This window comes from Melanostigma gelatinosum (genome assembly GCF_949748355.1).
Source record: "Melanostigma gelatinosum genome assembly, chromosome: 5".
NCBI lineage: Eukaryota > Metazoa > Chordata > Actinopteri > Perciformes > Zoarcidae > Melanostigma > Melanostigma gelatinosum.
The window spans coordinates 25,911,325-25,932,043 of record NC_136638.1 but is presented as its reverse complement, the minus strand read 5'-3'; the positions used below and the strand labels follow the sequence as shown (position 1 = coordinate 25,932,043).

Here is a 20,719-nt window from a genome sequence, read left to right as displayed (position 1 = left end):
GACATTTTCAGAACATTATGTCAAAATCTTTCTTCAGTTCTTTTGATTGAATTTACTATAAACAAGTAAAATGACAAGATTGTTTCTCTCAATATGTGATTCATTTTGCCAATGAACAAACACCTCAAACACAAACTGATTTGTTTTCAAAAAATACAAAGATGGAATTTTATTTGCAGTTGCTTGTAATCATTACAAAGTGAAGTAAATAATTAATGACAAATGCAAAGGTTCTATGGATGTGCTTTGACATTATTTCTCATACACATTCATTTTCAAACATATGAACTCATCAAACGGATGCAATTTGCAAACATTTCTAAGACCATGCCAACGGCCAAATAACACTATGGTAGAGTATTTATACATTGACAGCTAAATATGTTGTTTTGCAATCAAGAAATTCATATTCCCAAACATCAAACCCTAATCATCCACTAAATAGTACATTCATTGAAATTCGAACAATGTTATACAACATCTACTTGTCTAAAATCATTAAAGCTAAAAATAAAACAAATATTAGGATTTGGCTGTCTTGAAGCATATAATATAAATATATATTTCATGAAAAACCATTGTCCAAAGCCACACACCATCATTAACTGTGTAAATCAACGTGATCTTATTGCTCACAGATAAAGATCTGATTAAAAGAACAGCTTTCATCCCTCCACACTCCCTCTCCTGTTTTCCAAAGCCAAATTTCTCCACAGTCCTCGTTCCCATCTGAGTTGTCGGGTTGGCCGATGAGCCAGTACCTGATAATGGAAACATGAATGTTTTTTTTCAGCACACAGTTTTTGTTTGTCAACGACTCTGATCTTTGGTTGTTGAACCAAACGGTGACTGAGGAGATTGTAACACAATTTGTCTAAAGTCAAATCTACAAAGAAGTAACAGAATGTAGTTTTTTAAAGCGCCCCCTTCACCACTCCTGCATGTGTGAAACACATTAATATCTCAGTTTGACAACACATCACCTCCTGATAGACCTTTGAGCTGAATGAGCTGTACTTCGTGGCCTAATGCATTGAAAACCTTCCAACACATTTTCTACTTCTGCAATGTTTCATGACGGATCGAAGCCAAAACAGATTTTGACAGAAATTAGAGTTCAGTTCACATAAGATTATCAGGTTACCTCTGTCTTCAACATTATACAAGGTTAAATGTACCTCTGATCCTTAGTATAACTAGTCTAACAATAAAAGGGTATATACAGTGAAATAAATGGAATATAAAAACAATGCAGAGTTCCTACCATAGTAAAGGAAAGTACGGTATGATTAATTAAGAAACACGTCCAATTGTTGTGTCGTCTAATATGATGATCCTATGAGATATTTTAGTCCATACACTCTGCCATTAAAGCTTACGTTGTGGTGACTGGAGTCCCATCCGCCCACATCCAAGTCCCCTCTGTAACACTGTCAGTCAGACCGATCCAAGCGAATTGGCGTGATGTCAGTAACCCGTTGACAAACGCCTGTTAGTGTAGCACAGAGAGAAGACAGGAACGATCAAAACAAGAAATTATTTGAGTCACTGTTTCATTGTTTTCAACTTTTATGTTATTGGTTACAGCACCTGACAAATGTCAAAAAATTTATAACAAAAACACAAAAACAGACGTTTCTTCTTCTCTCGTTTCTAGTCCATGCAAAACTATCCACCACATTATTACATTTCTCACTTACTGTACTTTTGTTATGACAAAAAAAACCACAAGCTTTCTCTCAGTCCTTCTGGTTTGTTCTTTATCTTCATTCATGTGTCTGCAACGTATCCTCAAAAGTCCAGCAACACAAGTCAATTTCAGAAGTCTTTCAAAATAAACTTCCGTCTTCAAAAGAAACAACTTTGTCAGATTTAAGCAACAAAACGACTTAGTTAGGTGTAAAAAAGGTCGTTGTTTGGGACAAAATAACTACGTAAGTGGCGTTACTTAAGTATGGATGTTACGTGACAAATAAATCAACGTTGTTTCGTCTCACACGCGGCACTATTAGCAGTCTCCTGTCTGAACAACATGTTTTTTGATCTCTCCCTGTTTATTCTTTCTTTCATTTCGTCTCACCTGTTCATCCCTGCTGTCTATGATGACCAGATCTGCTCCTTTTGCGATGCAGTCTGCTCTGCTCGACGCCCAGTTCTTCTTCACAGTTGAAACAAAGTAGCAGCTGTTCTCGAACTTACTCCAGCCGCTCTGACAGGTTTTGCCTGGAAGTTGGAAACATGGAGAGGAACAACATATCACAAAAGGGCAAAAGATAACACAGACTGCTATAACGGAACAATAAATCAATCAAACCTTTATAATAAACATCTCACCTCTCACGTTCTTGATCTCCTTCTCTAACTCATCTTTAACTTTGACCAAACTGTTGTACCTGTTCTGTAACTCCTCTTTTTCATTCTGCAGAGAATCATAACTGGATTGCAATCGATCTTTGTCTCTCGTCAATGAATTGTACCTGATCTGAAGGTCGTCCTCACGTGTACTCAGTGTATTGTAGCTTATTTGCAACTGGTCCTTGTTCCTCTTCAATGAAGAGCAATTGCTCTGTAACTGATCTCTGGTTGCTCTCAGACTAATAGACAAAGTCTGGAACTCATCTTTTTCTCTTTGCAGGATTCTGTTATTGGTCTGTAGCTGGTCTTTTGTTGCTGTCAGATTATTGTGATTAGCCTGTAGCTCCTCAAGACTCTTCTGCATGTTGTTATAGCTCGTCTGTAACTGATCGCTCTCTCGTTTTAAGGTGTTATAACTTGCTTGCAACTGGTCCTTGTTGATCTTCACTGAAGAGCAATTGCTCTGTAACTGATCTCTGTTTGCTCTCAGACTAACAGACAAAGTCTGGAACTCATCTTTTTCTCTTCGCAGGTTTCTGTTATTGGTCTGTAGCTGGTCTTTTGTTGCTGTCAGATTATTGTGACTCTTCTGCATGTTGTTATAGCTCATCTGTAACTGATCGCTCTCTCGTTTTAAGGTGTAATAACTTGCTTGTAGCTGGTCGTTCTCGTTTGTCAGATTGTTGTAACTGGTCTTGAACTCATCCCTTTCAGTAGTCAAAGCTGTGTAACTCTGCTGCAGCTGGCCTTTTTCCTCAGTCAGGTTACTCAGTTTGGCCTCTAACTCTTTTCTCTCTGCAGTTGAAGCATCATAACCGTCCTGCAGTCGGTCTCCTTGAAACTGGAGGCTGGCCTGTGTCGGGTCTGCTGACGCGAGACGGCTGATTATCTCATCTGTGAAATCAAAAATAAATTTAAAATATTTGCTTCGGTCATTGGATTTTGAAAAGATCGTTTCTGTCAGCTGGTTTCTCAAACATTGCATGTTGACAGTTGCGTAATACATTATTCCCACTTTCAGTGACAACAAATAGTTCACTTACAGTAGATAAACTGTCCTATGTTACCAGCCAACAGGACGGCACACAGTAACCCCAGACACACGGTCACACATCTAGAGGGCTGCTTTCTTCTCTGGAAATCCACTAAAACAAAATCACAAGAACAGTTAAATGTAACTTCTCACAGATTCACACTGATAGATTTCTGGAAACCTAAATATAAAAGCTTTTATGAACTACTAATACAAAGCAGCACAAATGGCATTCATGAGAAAAAGATTATTCTATAAATATTCAAATTAACAGTTTAGTAGCACTTTGTTAACAGTTTACTAGTTGTATCTAATATCCTTAATATTCTGTTTGTTCATATGTTTTCAGGTTGATACTGTACCTTTGGTAATGAGGCCTTCCATTGTGAGGTTCTTATTTATATGAAAGGTGTCATCAATTTCCATTGAATCCATTCTGATAATGGTCTGTTTTCGCTGTTGAGGAGACATTTATTCATTTTTACTATGTAGACCAACAAAGTCAGTTTAAAAACGTTTTGACACTCTTCTTAAATCAGTATTCATAAGTACGCTCTGATTAATTATTTGTGCTCACTTGTGCTTGACTACATTTACTAGTGTTGAGTCTAGTCAGATGTGACATTTACATGAAAATCCTGTTTAATTCGTACAAGCATTGCTTTTAACATAAAGAAGATTCTAAATAATCTGCAAGGATCGAGCAAAAATCTGTAATCCCATTTGTGATTTGCCTTTTTAGCGTGTACAGACATTAAGGTTGCTTGAGGTAATCTAAATAAAAAAATTATAATTAAATGGAATCATAATCTGCACAAATAAAATTTGAGTGAAAGTCAATTGGAGTTGTAAGCACTTACCTTTCATCGGAGAAGGTGAGATGAAGTCAGTATCAATACGACTGCATTCACATTAAGATTCTGCTGATTTATAACAAACTGCGAAAATGAAAGTTGATGCATAGTTCTTTATCAGGGAGAAAACAGGATGTTCTTTTTGCCTGTGTCATCAGAATCTTTAACTCTGATTGGTCAGAGCAGATCTTGACCTGTAGTGTCCACATTCTCAACTTAGATTACGGGTCATTTTCTGCCAAAATGATTCAAAAGAAAAAACTGGAAATCACCAGATGAGTTTCGTCATCACTTGATCTCTCTCAGGATCCAGACTCTCCTCTTCTATGGTTTCCCTTCTCTTTTCCCACAGAAGAACTTCCCACTGAGGTCAAACAAGTGACAGAGTTTCACATGACTGAGGTACAAGGTAAATCATATTGCAAATTTCAAAAATGCAAACTCAGCTTTGTTGTGCTTGATTTGAGATTGACCCTCAGAAGTTGGAAGAATAATGAAGCTACATAGATTATGTCTACAGAATTACATGCACATGAACAAATATGGGTACCATGAGAAAGATACGACTCTGCCAAACGCGCCGATGTGGTTTTTAATTTTTGTGGTCTTGAAAATGTGAGTTCTAGAGCAATATACAAAACTGGTACCGTCTGATTGGTCAGAGCAGATCTTCAAAAAGTCAAGATGGTGACTGCCAAAAGGCCAAACTCGAGGCTTTAATACATCAGTCCACAAACCAAACGTAGCCCTCACAAAGACTACGCCCACTTTTTATGATGTCCACTCACACTCTTTCACTAAACGTAAGTGGTTTTCTTTCCTGAACCCAAAACTTCCAGAGAAGACGGAAGTTTATTTTGTTACAATCACATTTCATTTTTCACTCTTGCACAGCTAAAGCGACAGCTTTAAGTTAACTTCTACTACTACTACAGATAATGAGTGAATGTCGTCATTATCGTTGGATTTCAATAAAAAAAACTAGAAAATTCCTAAAGAAATTTTGACAGTATGGCTTCTACTGCACATCGCAATATACACACGCCAATGTTACCAGTAGTGTCATTCAGGTTCAATTGAGATCGTGCTACTCTTTTTTACTGCATTTTAGATTCATCCTCTTGAACTGGAAATCAAGGAATAATACACACATCGCACACTGGAGAAACTTAATGATAGAGTATATTTCAATGGAAAATCTAACCTCATCCATCATATACAATACAACAGAACACCATTCCACCTGGTCATCCCTCACTATGTTTCTGCAAACGTGACACCACCCTTCTATTGATCTTGAAATATGTACAGTATATATACCGGTGTATATATATATATATTTTTTGTGTATTTTTTACTATTGTTGATTTGTTTTGTTTTTCTTGCCGGACAACCAATTGAAACCCACGTACATGCATACATGAACATCCATATGCACACATACTTACCTGTTTTTCATTTTTTTTATTTTTTCTTTGGTTTGTTGTGTTTTTTTAATTATTATTATTATTTTTATGTATTTTTTTCCCTCCATCTCAAAAGGCTCAAGGACATTCTCACACACACACACACACACGCACACATACACACACACTGACTATATGATATTTGCTGGCTTTTATCCCACTGTTCTTGTTATCCTCTTGTTGTTATGTATTGTCTTAATATTGTCTCGTGTCTTTCAATAAAAAATTTATAAAAAATAAAAAAAATAAAAAAGATTCATACTCTTGGATTGAAACTTGTATTTGTGGGGCTTTTATTTTGAAAGGGTGGGACACACTCTTCTTAAATCAGTATTCATAAGTACGCTCTGATTAGTTATTTGTGCTCACTTGTGCTTGACTACATTTACTCGTGTTGAGTCAAGTCAGATGTGACATTTACATGAAAATCCTGTTTAATTAGTACAAATATTGCTTTTAACTTAAAAGATTCTGAATTATCTGCAAGGATCGAGCAAAAATCTGTAATCCCATTTGTGATTTGTCTTCGGAGCATGCACAGAAAATAAGATTGCTTGAGGTAATCCAAGTATTTCAATTTTAAAATGATAATTAAAAACAGGAATTTGATTGAATAATAATCTACACAATCACTTTAAGGCAAGGCAAGGCAAGTTTATTTGTATAGCACATTTCAACAACAAGGTAATTCAAAATGCTTCACATAAAACCATTAAAAGCATCAAAACATAAGGCAAAAGAAAAGGAGATTTAAAAACAATTAAAGAAACAGTGTAAGAAATAAAATTCAGTCGTAAAATGCAGAAATGCAGGAAATTGATTAATATATTAATTGAATGTGGTTCAATTAAAGGCAGCAGCAAACAGAAAGGTCTTCAATCTTGATTTAAATGAGCTGAGGGTCTCAGCAGACCTGCAGCTTTCTGGGACTTTGTTCCAGATATGTGGAGCAGAAAAACTGAACGCTGCTTCTCCATGTTTAGTTCTGACTCTGAGAACAGAAAGTAGACCGGTCCCAGACGACCTGAGGGGTCGGGATGGTTCATAAGGTAGTAGCAGATCAGAGATGTATTTTGGCCCTAAACCATTCAGTGCTTTGTAAACCAACAGCAGGATTTTAAAGTCAATTCTTTGTTGGACAGGAAGCCAGTGCAAAGACATTAGAACTGGAGTGATGTGATCCACCCTCCTGGTCTTAGTGAGGACTCGAGCTGCAGCGTTCTGAATCAGCTGCAGCTTTCTGACGGACTTTTTACAGAGACCTGTAAACACACCGTAACAGTAGTCCAGTCTGCTGAAGATAAATGCGTGGACAAGTTTTTCCAAATCCTGTTGAGACATAAGTCCTCTAATCCTTGATAAGAGGACATAAATCCTCTAATCCTTTTCATAAGGATATCTGAAGGATATCTGAAGGATAAAAGCATTATCCTTTTCATAAATTCATAAGTCCTCTAATCCTTCAGGTGATAGTAGGCTGATTTTGTAATTGTCTTGATATGGCTGTTCAGGTTGAGGTCTGAATCCATAACTACACCTAGATTTCTGGCTTGGTTTGTGGGTTTTAACATCAGCGACTGAAGCTGAGCGGTGATTTTCAATTGTTCGTCCTTGGTACCAAAAACAATTACTTCTGTTTTATCTTTGTTTAATTGAAGAAAATTCTGGCACATCCAGTTGTTGATTTGTTCAATGCAGTTACCCAGCCCTTGTATGGGATTATAGTCCCCTGGTGACATAGTTATGTAGATTTGTGTGTTGTCTGCATAATTATGATAACACACTTTGTTGTTTTCCATAATCTGAGCTAGTGGAAGCATGTAGATGTTGTGTCTGATGGAGATAAGGGGAAATGACTATTGCTGAGGGACGCCATCCTTCAGCCTGTCACACCCTGCACTACCCATATTAATGAGCTTCAATAACTCATGAGCTGTTCTGAAACCACCACTTCCCTCTTCAAAAAAGAGGAGAGGACTTATCGACGTGTCAGAGCTCTACACAAAAACAACACAGTGGTGTGTGTTACCTCAAGAGGCCCCAGTATTGAACCTTGGGGAACACCACATGTCATTTTAGTCAGCTCTGATGTGTAATCAGCTACAGACACAAAGTATTCTCGGCCCTTCAAGTAGGATTCAAACCAGTTAAGTGCTGTGCCAGAGAGTCCCACCCAGATTTTTAATCTTTTTAGGAGTATGGCATGGTCGACCGTGTCGAATGCAGCACTGAGATCTAGTAACACTAAGACTGAACTTCTGCCATTGTCTATGTTTAAGTGGATGTCGTTGAAAACCTTAACAAGAGCAGTTTCAGTGCTGTGGTGCTGTCGAAAGCCTGACTGGAAAACATCAAAGCAGTTATTTACGGCCAAGAAGTTGGTCAGCTGTTGGAAAACCGCTTTTTCAATTATTTTACTTAAAAATGGGAGGTTTGATATTGTCCTATAATTTTTCATCGTTGCGGAGTCTAAACTAGCCTTCTTTAGGAGCGGTTTAATAACTGCAGTTTTTATGGCTTGTGGGAAGACACCTGAGAGAAGGGATGTGTTTACAATTTGTAAAAGATCAGTGGTCATGCATTTTGAAATATTTTTGAAAAGGTGTGTTGGTAGAATATCCAAGCAGCAGGAGGATGACTTCAGATGTTGTATAATGTCTTCTAGGCTGCTACGGTCGATTGAATGAAATTGTGTCATGATATTTGAATGGATGTTATTCAGAGATCGGGACAACACATATCCTGTGGTTGATGTGGAGGCACTGACTGCTTGTCTAATTTTCTGAATTTTGTGAGTAAAAAAGGAGGCAAATTGATTGCATGCCCAGGTGGATTGGAGTTCAGCAGCTACCGACACTGGAGGGTTTGTTAGCCTGTCGACAGTAGCAAATAAGGCGCGTGTATTGTTCTTGTTTTTGGTTATGATGTCAGAGAAGAATGACTGCCTTGCATTTCTAAGTTCCAAATTATAATTGCGAAGTCTCTCTTTATAGATGTCACAGTGAACCTGGAGATTAGTTTTTCGCCACCTGCGCTCAAAACTGTGAAGCTGTGGCTGTAACTGAGCTCAGCCACTCAGAAAGCATGATGCAAATTCAGCTGACAGAAAACACAAGTCTATTTTTAGAGGCTGGTCTGAATATATCATTTTAATCACCTCCAGGACTCCTGCCTGAATATTGAATAGTGAATTATCAGTAACATAATGGTAGAGCGTCCAAAACATGCCAGTGGTGGAAAATAGCACCAAATCATATCATTGTTTTTCGTTTTTTTTATGCAGCAGTTTGTGACCCCAGTGACCATTATCATGCAGCCGTCTTCCATTTTAGCCAAAGGGAGGGTGTGAGTGAGGAGGGTGAAGTTGCTGAGTGTCTGATGGAGATAAGGGGAAATGACTATTGCTGAGGGACGCCATCCTTCAGCCTGTCACACCCTGCACTACCCATATTAATGAGCTTCAATAACTCATGAGCTGTTCTGAAACCACCACTTCCCTCTTCAAAAAAGAGGAGAAGACTTATCGACGTGTCAGAGCTCTACACAAAAACAACACAGTGGTGTGTTACCTCAATTCATATGCTATTGTAAGCTATTCATATCAATTACACAAGCATGTTGATATGGACAAAACTAATAATCTTAGGAAATTACTTTTAAATTTTTTCATTTTATTTTATTCTTAAATGTATGTTATTAGTAACATTCGTAACATATTTAGCTTAAAAAGAAGCGTTTGACTGTCTGCCGAATGATCTTAATCCATGTAATGTAATTAGTAGCTTGCTAGTAGTCCTGCTAACGCTAGCTACCTAAAATGGTGGTTTCTTATGTTTAGGACAAAGCTAGCAAACAATTACACAGTATATTATACTAATTATTAGCTTTATAACTATAATGCTAACACTAGCTTCCTAAATCATCAAGTAAAATATGCTTTAGCTAAAGTTATCTACATTTTGATGGTTTGTATTGAATGTTCGGTTTGCTAATGCTAGTGCATGTGAGTGTGCTCCACTGGTTTGAGCTGATAACGCCGTCCTGACCGACAGCCTCTTCATGGGTGCGTAGCACCCATCGTCCGGTTCCCCCTCAGGTAAACACTGTGAGCTCTGTTAGCACTTTCACTGTAGTCTGCGCTGTTAGCGCTCTTAGCACTGTTAGCTGTGAGCCATCGGCTTTCCAATGCCTTGTTGGGAACCAGTGAGGGGCAATCAAAATGCTCCCAGTCTTGGATCTTGCACCTTTAAATAACAAAACACTTTACCCTTAAACTTAACAGGGCTCTAAAAACTTAGTAGATTGCTCCCTCGTGGAGGATAGCATGCAGCGTCCATCTGCTTGGATTCGAGTACAAATGGAATTCAACAATGACAGATGAGTATATACCACATAATCATATGTTTAACCAAAACAGTTTGTTAGCATTGTTAGGAGAGTGTGTAATGTTGTTTTTTGAGGAGAGAGGACTTTGATGATTCGACCCTGACACATTGCTCATTGCTGCTCCTTGTGACAAATGGGGGTAAAACAGTCACAAATGTGGCTTAGCATTCTAAACTTTATCAAACAAATTACATTTTAACTCTGCACAATTCTCTTTTGCTGCAAAATGTCTGTATCCTTTCTTTAAAAATTTGAATACAGTTACCGTAAATGTTGGATGCATGACTTTGTCTCATGCTATTGCATTCACCCTTTACTGCACAGATCACATTTCAAAACATACCCAGGGCGTTTTTTTTGTCTATATCACATTAGCTCATGACTTAAGAGGCACCGCCACTGTTTTAGTTACAACCTTGAGTTGAGAGCGTATGGATCCCAGAGGAGGTACTGGAGGAGGGGTCGTTATCATATTTGGCAATCGTCCCATGTAAACCCAAAGGCCCCTCCTCCATATTCATCAGGGGTGATTATGTGCTGCCCTCCGTCTGCCGTTAATCCTGAGCTGATGTATGCCCACCAGGCAGGCGTCATGGAGGAGGGCAAGCTAACCTGACAGTGTGGCCAATTAGATGCCTCCGAAGTGAGGGAGCGAAAGAGAGAGAGAGCAAGGGCGAGTACTAAAGAGATTGTGTTCATCGTATATTTATGAACTTCTGATTATGATACCACAATTTAATATGAACCAGATCCAAAAACATTTTTTAAATATGCTGTAAAAAGCAAGCGAGCAAATTGTTTTCGAAACAGAAAATACAAAATGTTTTACAGAAAAAAGAAAAGGAGATTAAAAAAACACAGAAGAGACCATTTATTTATTTGCTTGAGGTTTATTGTTTTTTCATAAAGTGTACAAATAACACAATATAAAGCCAAATTAAGTTTTGGTGAAAAAGCAGCATTTAATTTATATTCCATCTTGGCTTTCTGTCAAAGACGTTGAGACAAATTCAGCTAATTAAAAGACATTCAAAATAATTAGTGGTGTCTTTGGGGAGACGCACATCTGGTTCCAGAATGTCACAGAGTGAGAGCAGAAAACTACTTTCAAATGTGACTTAAAATATTTAACTAAAATTAAACATTTTGGGGGAAAACTTTTATTCTCTTTCTTGCCGGTCAGGGTGGATATAAAGAAGCTCATCATTTGTTCTGAGCACAAGTAGAAGTGGTATCAATTTTCTCAGCCAACTCTAAACAAGAATTCAAATTTCCTAAAATGTTTACCATTTATTTAATGAAATGAAGAAATTGAATTCTTTGAATTCTTTGAATAGTCTCAACAGTCAAACAGGGAAGTCACTAGTTCTCTATTTTTGTCCTCCATGCCAGTCAAGGGATTTTATTCAGGTCGCCAAATGAATTTGCTTACTTCCAGTCTTTTATTTAACATTTATATCTGCAGTACACTTTTGAGCCACACAAGGGAGCCTGGATGTTCTGATAATTGTAGCTTATAATGTTGAATCTATTAAGAAAGCTAGTTTGTTGAACCGATAAGAAGAAATTAATAGAACTTGTTTACGCTGCTGAAATGCATTCATTTAATCTCATTTATAAAGTATTTAACATATTTAAATGTATTCAATAGCACACAACCGATGACAACTGTCTCAGGTACCATCACAACACTGTTCTCAGGGGTACAAAATCACGTCGAGTCCTGTCTCAGCGCGTCATTCTGCGGTTTTGTTTGCCATATTTAAAAGAAGAGACGCAGTGCAGCCTTTCACTCTTCACACTTATTAGACAACATCATGTCTGCGTCACATGTGAAGGGAAACACATCAGAAATGTGACATTTTTGAATGACGCAAGGAGACAGATGGAAGACAAGTTCAGACAAGACAGTTCTTATAGAGGCATAGAGGTAAAAGAAGGGGTAGTGGGGGAGGGGGGGGGGTTCGACAGATGTGTTGGTGGTCAGATCACAGCTGGATCAGGTCCCTGCTGTTTGGACTGGCCACAACAACAACACCCTGTGGGCTCCAAACATCCAATTTGGGAGCTGGAGAGCCGAAGGGAATCCATATTGGAGAGGGATCACTCTGTATTAAATTAACGGCACCATAATTCATCTGCAACCCTGCTGTATTATTAAAGCCTCAGTGCTACTTTTTCGTGACAAGATCAATTATGGGTATGTTTTCTTTTCTGGGGTGTAATTAGTGGTGCAACCGTGGAAAGTACGATTCTAAAGTATTATCTGTACATTGTAAATGGTCATCAGACTGTCACTCAAACTACAAATACAGGTCGGTTTACCACCAGTGATAGAAAAAAAAAACACCAAAGTAAACTTCTTTCTCAAGCCCCATATTACATTGACATCAGATGTGAAGCTGCCATGTTTCTGTCACTTTACACATAAAAAAAGAAAATTCCAATTTAAAATACAATATTTTTATAAGCTGTCCCAATCTCTAGTTTCAAGTCTTCTTCAATACAGCATGATGTTCATTTTCGTAAATTATGGTCCATTTAGAGTCAAACAGACCATAAAGCAGGGGATGCTTTAGGGGCGGGGCCACTTTATGATTGACAGGTCGCTGCCTCTACCAGAGCCGTATACCGTGTCTCTACGTCACTTCTCCGCATTCCAAATATGATAACTTCTGTTCACCAGTTGCGAAAAAAACAACAGATTGCAAAACCTTAGTCAACCAGCCACCGCCTGACTTCTGTATCTCCTAAAGTAGTGTTTTTATGGTAAGGATGACCTCTAAGAGAGGAGAACGGTGTTACCACGGCTGTGCAGTCGCCGGCTGACGCAGTCTTGGAATGGGAGGCGTGAGCGGAGAAGCATTCAGTTGGTTGCAATCTGCAACTACACCGATAGATGCTGCCAAATCCGACACACTCTACCTTTTATGTTTTCAAGCTTAAAATTAAACATTTTGAGTGAGATATCTTCGATCTTTTACACTTGGTTGTTTGCAAAACTTGTCTCTATGCTACTATATTCAGCTATCTCGGCTTCATCCAGCCAGTCTGATAGGAGTTGAAGACAATCTTCAGCGATCTGTGACTGCTTTTGTTTCCATTTCAAGTGCTTGGACAGAAAAACGCTTTTGTTTTTTCACAGATAACTTATTATTTTGGACCATCAAATTGTGCAGTCAATCTATTCAACTCCCCTTTGAAAGACAGATTCAATAACTCCGGCTCCAGGGATTCAGCAGCCTATGAATGATAATCACTTGTAATTAACGCTCAGCTGAGTTTCCCTGTTTTTAAACCTGTGAGTTAAAATCAGCCTCCCGCCTCCAGTCTTTGACACCAACACCAGGATTAGATTGCCAGTGTGAAGACGCTAAACAACTCAATTAAAACTGCCGGACTCCATCAGCGGACGGAGAGCAGAATTCAATCTGCTGATTTGCAGCAGACAGATCCTGTCTGGGATAACGCGCTGTGGAAGACGTGTATTCTCCTCCGCGTGTCCGATGCCTAAGTACCTGTCGAGTTCAATCAGCGAGGCTTGATTTACAGGAGCAGGGCGGGTCTATCCTCTGGAGCACTGAGCTCTTACTTTGCTGAAAGTAATAGCTGGCTTTCAAGGGGCTTTAAAAAATGCTACTTACTATCATTAATTGTTTGGCCTTTGATAGTATCCCTGTCCCTTTCCCAGAATACTCTGTCCACTTCATTCTCCCTGTGGCTCAGGAAGTGCCATCTCTCACCTGCAGCTCGTTAGTGCTCGTTAGTGCTCGTTAGTGGTGAGCGGGTGTGGAGCTTAATTTTTCATGTTCCCAGCCTCAGTCATTTTTATTGGTAGGTTTACATTTGCCACCAAGAGGTATGCTTATGATATTTTAACTTTTAATATCCATAACAAAGCAATTGGCGCTGGCCAAATGCAAGATAAAGAAAAAATAAAGCATAAGGAATAATGCTGCTGCAAAACAGAGTTCTGATTTAAATTAGTGTTTTTTCAATTTCAGGATTCGCGAATTAATTAATTTATTTATTTTTTTGCCAAGAGTCAGGTGAGAAAATCTGTATCAGTTGTTTGTGTGTTAAGTATGGTGCTAGAGCCAGGAGGCAACTAGCTTAGCTTAGCATGAAGACTAGAAGTAGGGGCTAGCTGCTAGCTTAAAGTGAGTAAAGCTTTGTATAGCCTGGCCCCGTCACAAACCGTATGAAAGGTATTTGACCAGCTCTGTTTTGAAAGATAAAAAGCTCTTATTTGCAGCAGACATTTTGACCTGTCATAAGAGGAAAGCCACAGGTGTACATAACAACATTCATAATGGCTACATTCCCTTCAGGTGCACCACTTCCGGGGGCTGTGTACGTGCTGGCTTACTGGTATACGTTTAAATGAATGCCATTGGTTCCACATGTGCTTTTCTTGCTACGACAAGTCAAAGTGTCTGCCGTGAAAATGGGCTCATTGTATTTGGTTTCATGCTTTGTTAAAGGCTCTTTATCTGTTTGTACAGAGGATTTAGAGCGCTGGGGCTCGTCCTGTGGCATGAGTAAACATTAACCCTTTTAATTCTACCTAGAGGTAAATACTTTTCCATTTTCTATCTTTCAAATGCATTTTTAGGTTGATTTATTCTGAAACTTCTTTCAGCATGTGATGCCTGATGGGATGTGTCTTTGCTGCATGTGTCAGTTTTTATTGAGTGGACTCTCACCTTCCTTTGCTTGCCGTGTTTTTCTCCGTGTGATTACGGTGTTGTGAGCAATGTGTGGCGTCGCTCCGGTTCCCCCCCGCCTTGGCCCTGAGGTAAACCTGCAACGCTCGCAACCAGGAGACCATTGTTTGAGACCGGTGACCTACTTTTAATTATTTTTTAAGTTACATTAGTGACGTTTATGATGTGTTTTCCTCTTACAATGTTTGTGTTGTCTTATTTTAAGGTGTTTTTCTTAAAGCTAACTCAGTGGTTTTTTTGTCTAAACATAACGTCACATTTGCTTTACGTGACGTTAAGTGACATGCGGAAATCCTAAAATGAGTATTAATGTTTAATATTGGGAAATGTCAGAAATGTTGTGCTATTTATGCAACTTTCTATAACAGATTGTCCAACTAGTGGTTGTTGGGTGTTGTTTTGAACCTTTTTTCCGAACAAACAACGTGTCATACAAAAAAGATTCATCTCAATCATTTTATGACACACGAGAACTGTATGATGGTGCAGAGACCCTGCCCTCTGCCTGTCGTTTCTTATTTTGCTGGGATGTTTTTGGGCATCAACCTTTATAAAAACGTAGCAACCGGGTGCCAGATCGTAAGCAGACAGCCGAGAGGAAGCTACGAAAATGCTACACGCAGCACCGCGTAACGCAAATATAGCGAGGCCAAGCGAAGAAAGCTCGTTCTAAAATGAGTCTGGAGTCAAACCTGAGATGTTTCTGAATCATTGTGACACGGTGTCTAATCGGCAGACTTCTGACATCCTTAGTGAACAGTGCGCATTCACAAAAAAATATTTGAACAAAAGCCCTAGACATTAGGGCTGGGGGGAAAAATCGATACAGCATAGTATCGCGATATCTTGCGTGGCGATATTATATCGATACACGGACGCCAAGTATCGATACTTTATTATATAAACTATTTTTAAAAAGAAAAAAAAAATCAAATCAATTGCTTTTTCAGTCCACTAGATGGTGCTGAGTTGTTTTCTGGTGAGGTCAGCAGAGGTGCCGGGTCTGCGTGCGTGATTGGTAGGAAGTTGGTCGAAACAAAGATGGAGACATCAGAGAAAGAACTCAGATAAAACATGTTGTTGACACAGTTTTCCTTTGGGGACATAATTTGAAGTTGAAAAAAGTAATAAATCGCAATATGTGTTGTCACAATACTCAGAATATCGCAGTATCGTGAAAGTATCGTGATAATATCGAAGTATTGCGATAATATCGAAGTATCGCGATAACATCGTATCGTGACCCAAGTATCGCGATAACATCGTATCGCGAGATCTCTGGCGATTCCCACCCCTACTAGACATATAATATTTGCAGGTGAGTATTTCACATTTTCTTGTCATTTTCACCCGTGTCATGCCCACATTAAAACTTCACAACTTCCTTTAAGAAAAAGCAACTGTTGGTTTGCCTTACTACACATAGCATCTGTCTTTATGCTTGTGGTCTTGGACAGGGCCCAACTACTTATACTGCCCACCCTTAATCACACACTAAAGTGGCTAAAATCCACCCACGTTTTTTTACCCACATCAGAAAATAAGTTAGTTCAGAAGCTCTGACCGTGTTCGACCATGCGATCCTGGCTGAGTTAAGTAAAGTCGACATGAAGAAGAAAGACTTTCATTCGGACCGTCCGGATGGTTGATTAGTCACCTTAGTGTTTCAATTCAATGAACAGTATGTGGGCGAAAAAAATCATTATCGATTGGAACAAAAGCCCGGCACAGCATAGCGAGAACAGATGCTCCGTCAACCACAAGAAAAAAACTCCAATCTCCACATGTCAGAGGGAGGAAAACAAACTCAAATTAGGTGTGAAAGCATTATTTCAGTCAGTTTTGAGTAGATTTTGCATGATTGGAGGAATTAGTTTTAGGTGTAACTCATAATTCTTCCTGCTGTTGTGAATAGAAACGTACATAGAATATTCTAACGCTTTGAGCTTTTTTGAGCTTTATTTTTTTGTGAAGCAATTCCTGCTGTAACATCAAATCATCTTTTTAGTTCTGTGTGGGTGAGGCCCATCAAGCAAGCTCTCTTGAACCCCTTGCTGTTCATGACACACAGCTACTTTGGTGTTTTTTATTTTATCGCTAAGTGATGACTACAACTGTAGACTGTTATTTGAGAGGTGGCACGTGAACTCTCTCTCTCTGAGGTTAGCAGATGTGGAAAGAGTCGTGTCTCCTTCCAGATAGAATCTGATCCGCTGTAGTCAAAACAAATATACAGCGAGGACACCATCCGAGGTTGAAGGAGAAAGGGAGGAGATGTGAATCATCACAACAGACGTTTGACATATCGGCCCTCGACATGTCATGTCATTGCCTTCGCTCGGTGCATGAAAAGATGGCGCCGCACGAGCTGCAAGTCGCAGCAGCTCCTGTTGTCTGGTGGTTGGTTTTTTTTTTGTTTTGTTGTAACTAAAGCCTCACATTCTGCTGGAACATCCTTGCAGCATATTTAAAAAATGCAACAGAGAAGTGAGGGAGCAACGACTGTAGGAGACTTGGCCTTGTGTCCACCAAGTGCGCGTGAGGGTTTATAGATCTGAAGTTAGTGCAATATTAATAAACTTGGAATAAACAAACGATGGCGCTCTGCAGCAGCCGGGGCTCTGTTGAGTGCATTGCTCATGTCTGCAGCGGGCCCTTAGGCTGAGTTAATGGTCGCCGTAGTAAAGCCAGATAATGATGTCATTAAGGTCCGCTTGGTCGTGCACCTTTTAATTTTTGTATCACCAACAGTTCAATGACAAAAGCATTACTATATACTCAGTATTTTGCAGCCAAATCAAAGAGTTTAAACTTTACAGGATATTCAACCTTTGCTTTTTTACAATGCATTTAATACTTGACTTACTTATTTTACAGCGCTTGTACAAAGAAAAAATAAAGTAGTCCGTGAATATGAGATATGAGTTTCCTGATAATTACAATCCCTCCTCTGCATTGTGGAGGTTGGTTTATGGCGTTGTGTTGGTTACATTGTCTTCTTGCTTCTTCACAGTATATTTATTTGTATGCCCTTTGGCATTTTGGAGAATGCAACCAACAGCGCATTTAGCACAATCGTCTTCGCGCATGCTCGGCGCTCGCGTGCCATCAGCGGTGGCTCGTGCTCCGGTGCCAAGCGCGAGTATACACAAATCTCATTAACTGCAAATCACGTTTTGCTGCTGGATGTCTGGATATATTAACATTACAACTGAACTCTTCAATGAGTGATGAGCGGTTCCCAACAATTCAGCCAGCAGCACTTCCGGGGGCTAAAGCAAGCAATCGGCACACTCACAACTGGCGTGCGCCCCAAACAGCCATGTCCCAAATGGGCACTGAACTAGTAAATCTCAAATGTACATTGGTTTTTCACCGGTGCTTACCAGGGTTGCTAATGCTAACGTTATTAGCAGCTCTGGGCTAAAGTTAGTCACTGTTCTGCTTTTCTATGCAGGTCTCAGCAGGTCTTAGCACAGTCAGAAGATCAACAGACCTCGGAGGGTTGCCTGTTTCATCACGGCTGAACTAAACCATCAAACACAAAGTTCAGAGAAATACGAGCTTATTCTAAGCTGCAGAAAAATAGACATAGTAATAAAATAAAAGTAAAAAAAAAAAGTTCTGTATTTCATTGCTTCAGTTCCAAAAACAGTCAGGGAAACAATTACAGATGGACGTCAGAGGTTTGTCTTAAAGAGGTATTGCTGAGCTCCACTGTGGATTGTACGGTTTTATTTCGACACAGATTTTCCATCAGAGAGCTATTTAATATAAAAACTGAGCTTTGTTCTCTCCACTCTGCGAGTCTTTTCCACCACATGTGCTCGTATTACACTGAAAGCTGCAGAAAATGATCCGAGGCGGTGAATCTTGAAATAGCTGGTGTCGCTGCATGCTGTGGAATTAAACATGAGACTAAGGTTTGGTTCACAAATCAGCAACGCATTGATCACGTTGATCGACGTAACCTGATCGATTCTTTCCAGTAAAATAAAATAACTGCTCGTTGCATTTTCAACATTTTCTTTCTATTCTCCATCCACTCTTGCTTCAGCGGTTCAAACAGGGTTTCACATATTCTCTTTGGGCCTTCACAGTCCGAAGACGCCTCGAAAATAGAAACAGCATAGCCTGAAATGATTCCATCTAAGGCCCCTGAAATGTGAATCACAGATATGGGTGAGACCGATTGCAATCTGCATGAATACACATGAAAGAGTAATGGCTCACACACACTCACACTACGCTCAAATGCCTACCAAGGTCGAGTTTAAATGTAGCTGAATTTCCCTTTGCAGCATCCAACCTTGGCAGAAACGGCTTGATAATGTGACTGATTTAGCTCGGAAGTCAACAGCTTCAGCAGAAGAGAAAAAGCAGTTTGTCTGGACTAGATTAGAGAACTGGGTAGACACAGTGTGAGCCTAACATGTACTGCATTATATACTCACAACTATTTTAGTAAAAGATACTTCAAATGAATCAATGATTACTTTTGGTTTGCAACAAGTCCGTCCAAGGAAGGACGGGCTGTCAATATTGCTGACTTGACGACTTTCTTGGTAGATTAGCGACTTTTGGAGCTACTGCTGCTCGCCACATTGGAAAAAGTTGGCAACAACGGACTGGGTTTTTGGGTTAAATGTGTTTTTAATTCTTACGTACTCTTGCTAGTTTGTCACGATTACCAACCCTAGCTTTAAATACACGGAAATGACTGAAATGTGGGAAAAGCTGAAATATCACAACACATTTTCGCACCTAGCTGAGGTTGACGAGTTGGCATTTTGTTGACATATGCTACACCTTGACATTGTGACACCTTCTTCTGCTTCTTCCACTGAAGACACAGTGTTCACCATGTACACCGTTACATGCCTCCACTCCAACAGAGAGGAATAAAAAGAGTGGAGATGTCGGGGTTGTACATAACTGCAACCTCCCAAGTCGAGTGTGTGGGATTCAATGTAACACGCCCACCTGTAATGTATGATAAAATATTCCTTTTGATCCCGACCTGTATCCAGCTTTAGTTTGCTCAAATCATTCATTCATTAAAAAAAAAGGTGGGACGGGAAGCAGAAATAGAATGCCATGATATATCAGGGTCACTGCTGCTCAGTTACACCTTCATGTAAACAGTCATTTACATTTTCTTGTTTCAGGTATTTGCTGAAAACTGAAAACACGAGCAGGAGAAAGTTTATTCCTCCTTTGCAGAGCATGAGCTGCACACACAAGCAAAAACACAACAATTCTCGTTTTCAAAGTGACTGTACACGAAATAAAACATACCTTTTAACAAATGAAATCACGAGCATGAGCACCAAAGATGTAGCTGAGACTTGCTTCAGCTGATGTATGACTCTACACAGAGCGGTACCAACGGGTTGTCTTTCGACATGCATAGTCTCATTCTAACAGCAAAGCGGCTGGTGGAGCAGCGCTGCACAGAGCAGACGGTGGATGAGGAAGCAGCAGGTCTGCCTTATCAGCTGGATCTGCACCAGTTAACCCCAGTCTGCAGCCCAGTCTCTCTAATGGAGGCTGTCAGCTGGCAGATCTTTTCCTCAGCCCCTCCCTTCACTTTCCACATTATTGCTCCACTCACTCTGCTGTTTGTGGCTGCTGCTGTAAACGCCTTATGTCTCTCCACAAACTGTGTTCAGGATTAAAGAATACCAGGCTCATGTTATGATTAATTCATCTTTAGTTCTTATAATATGTTGATGATGGTGGTGGTGTAGAGCTCTGTGTAACATACTACATTTAAAATCTCCCGATGTATTGTATCTGTGACTGTATAGCATATTGTTATTGTGACCTGAATGCCATCATCTGCATTTGTTATGTTTCTCCATTTATGTTTTTCCTTTAATAAATAATCTCATGTAA

At 39.5% G+C, this 20,719-nt stretch overlaps 1 protein-coding gene across 1 annotated transcript; it reads right to left on the bottom strand.

Moving 5' to 3' along the window:
• Nucleotides 1–625: 625 nt before the first annotated feature.
• LOC306777926 (uncharacterized protein) lies at nucleotides 626–3,823 on the bottom strand (the record flags this gene model as incomplete). Its single annotated transcript, XM_079269232.1, has 6 exons — nucleotides 626–761; nucleotides 1,380–1,489; nucleotides 2,081–2,223; nucleotides 2,335–3,249; nucleotides 3,399–3,500; nucleotides 3,751–3,823. The coding sequence occupies 6 exons, from the start codon at nucleotides 3,821–3,823 to the stop codon at nucleotides 626–628; spliced, it is 1,479 nt and encodes a 492-aa protein (XP_079125358.1).
• Between the last annotated feature and the right edge of the window lie 16,896 nt (nucleotides 3,824–20,719).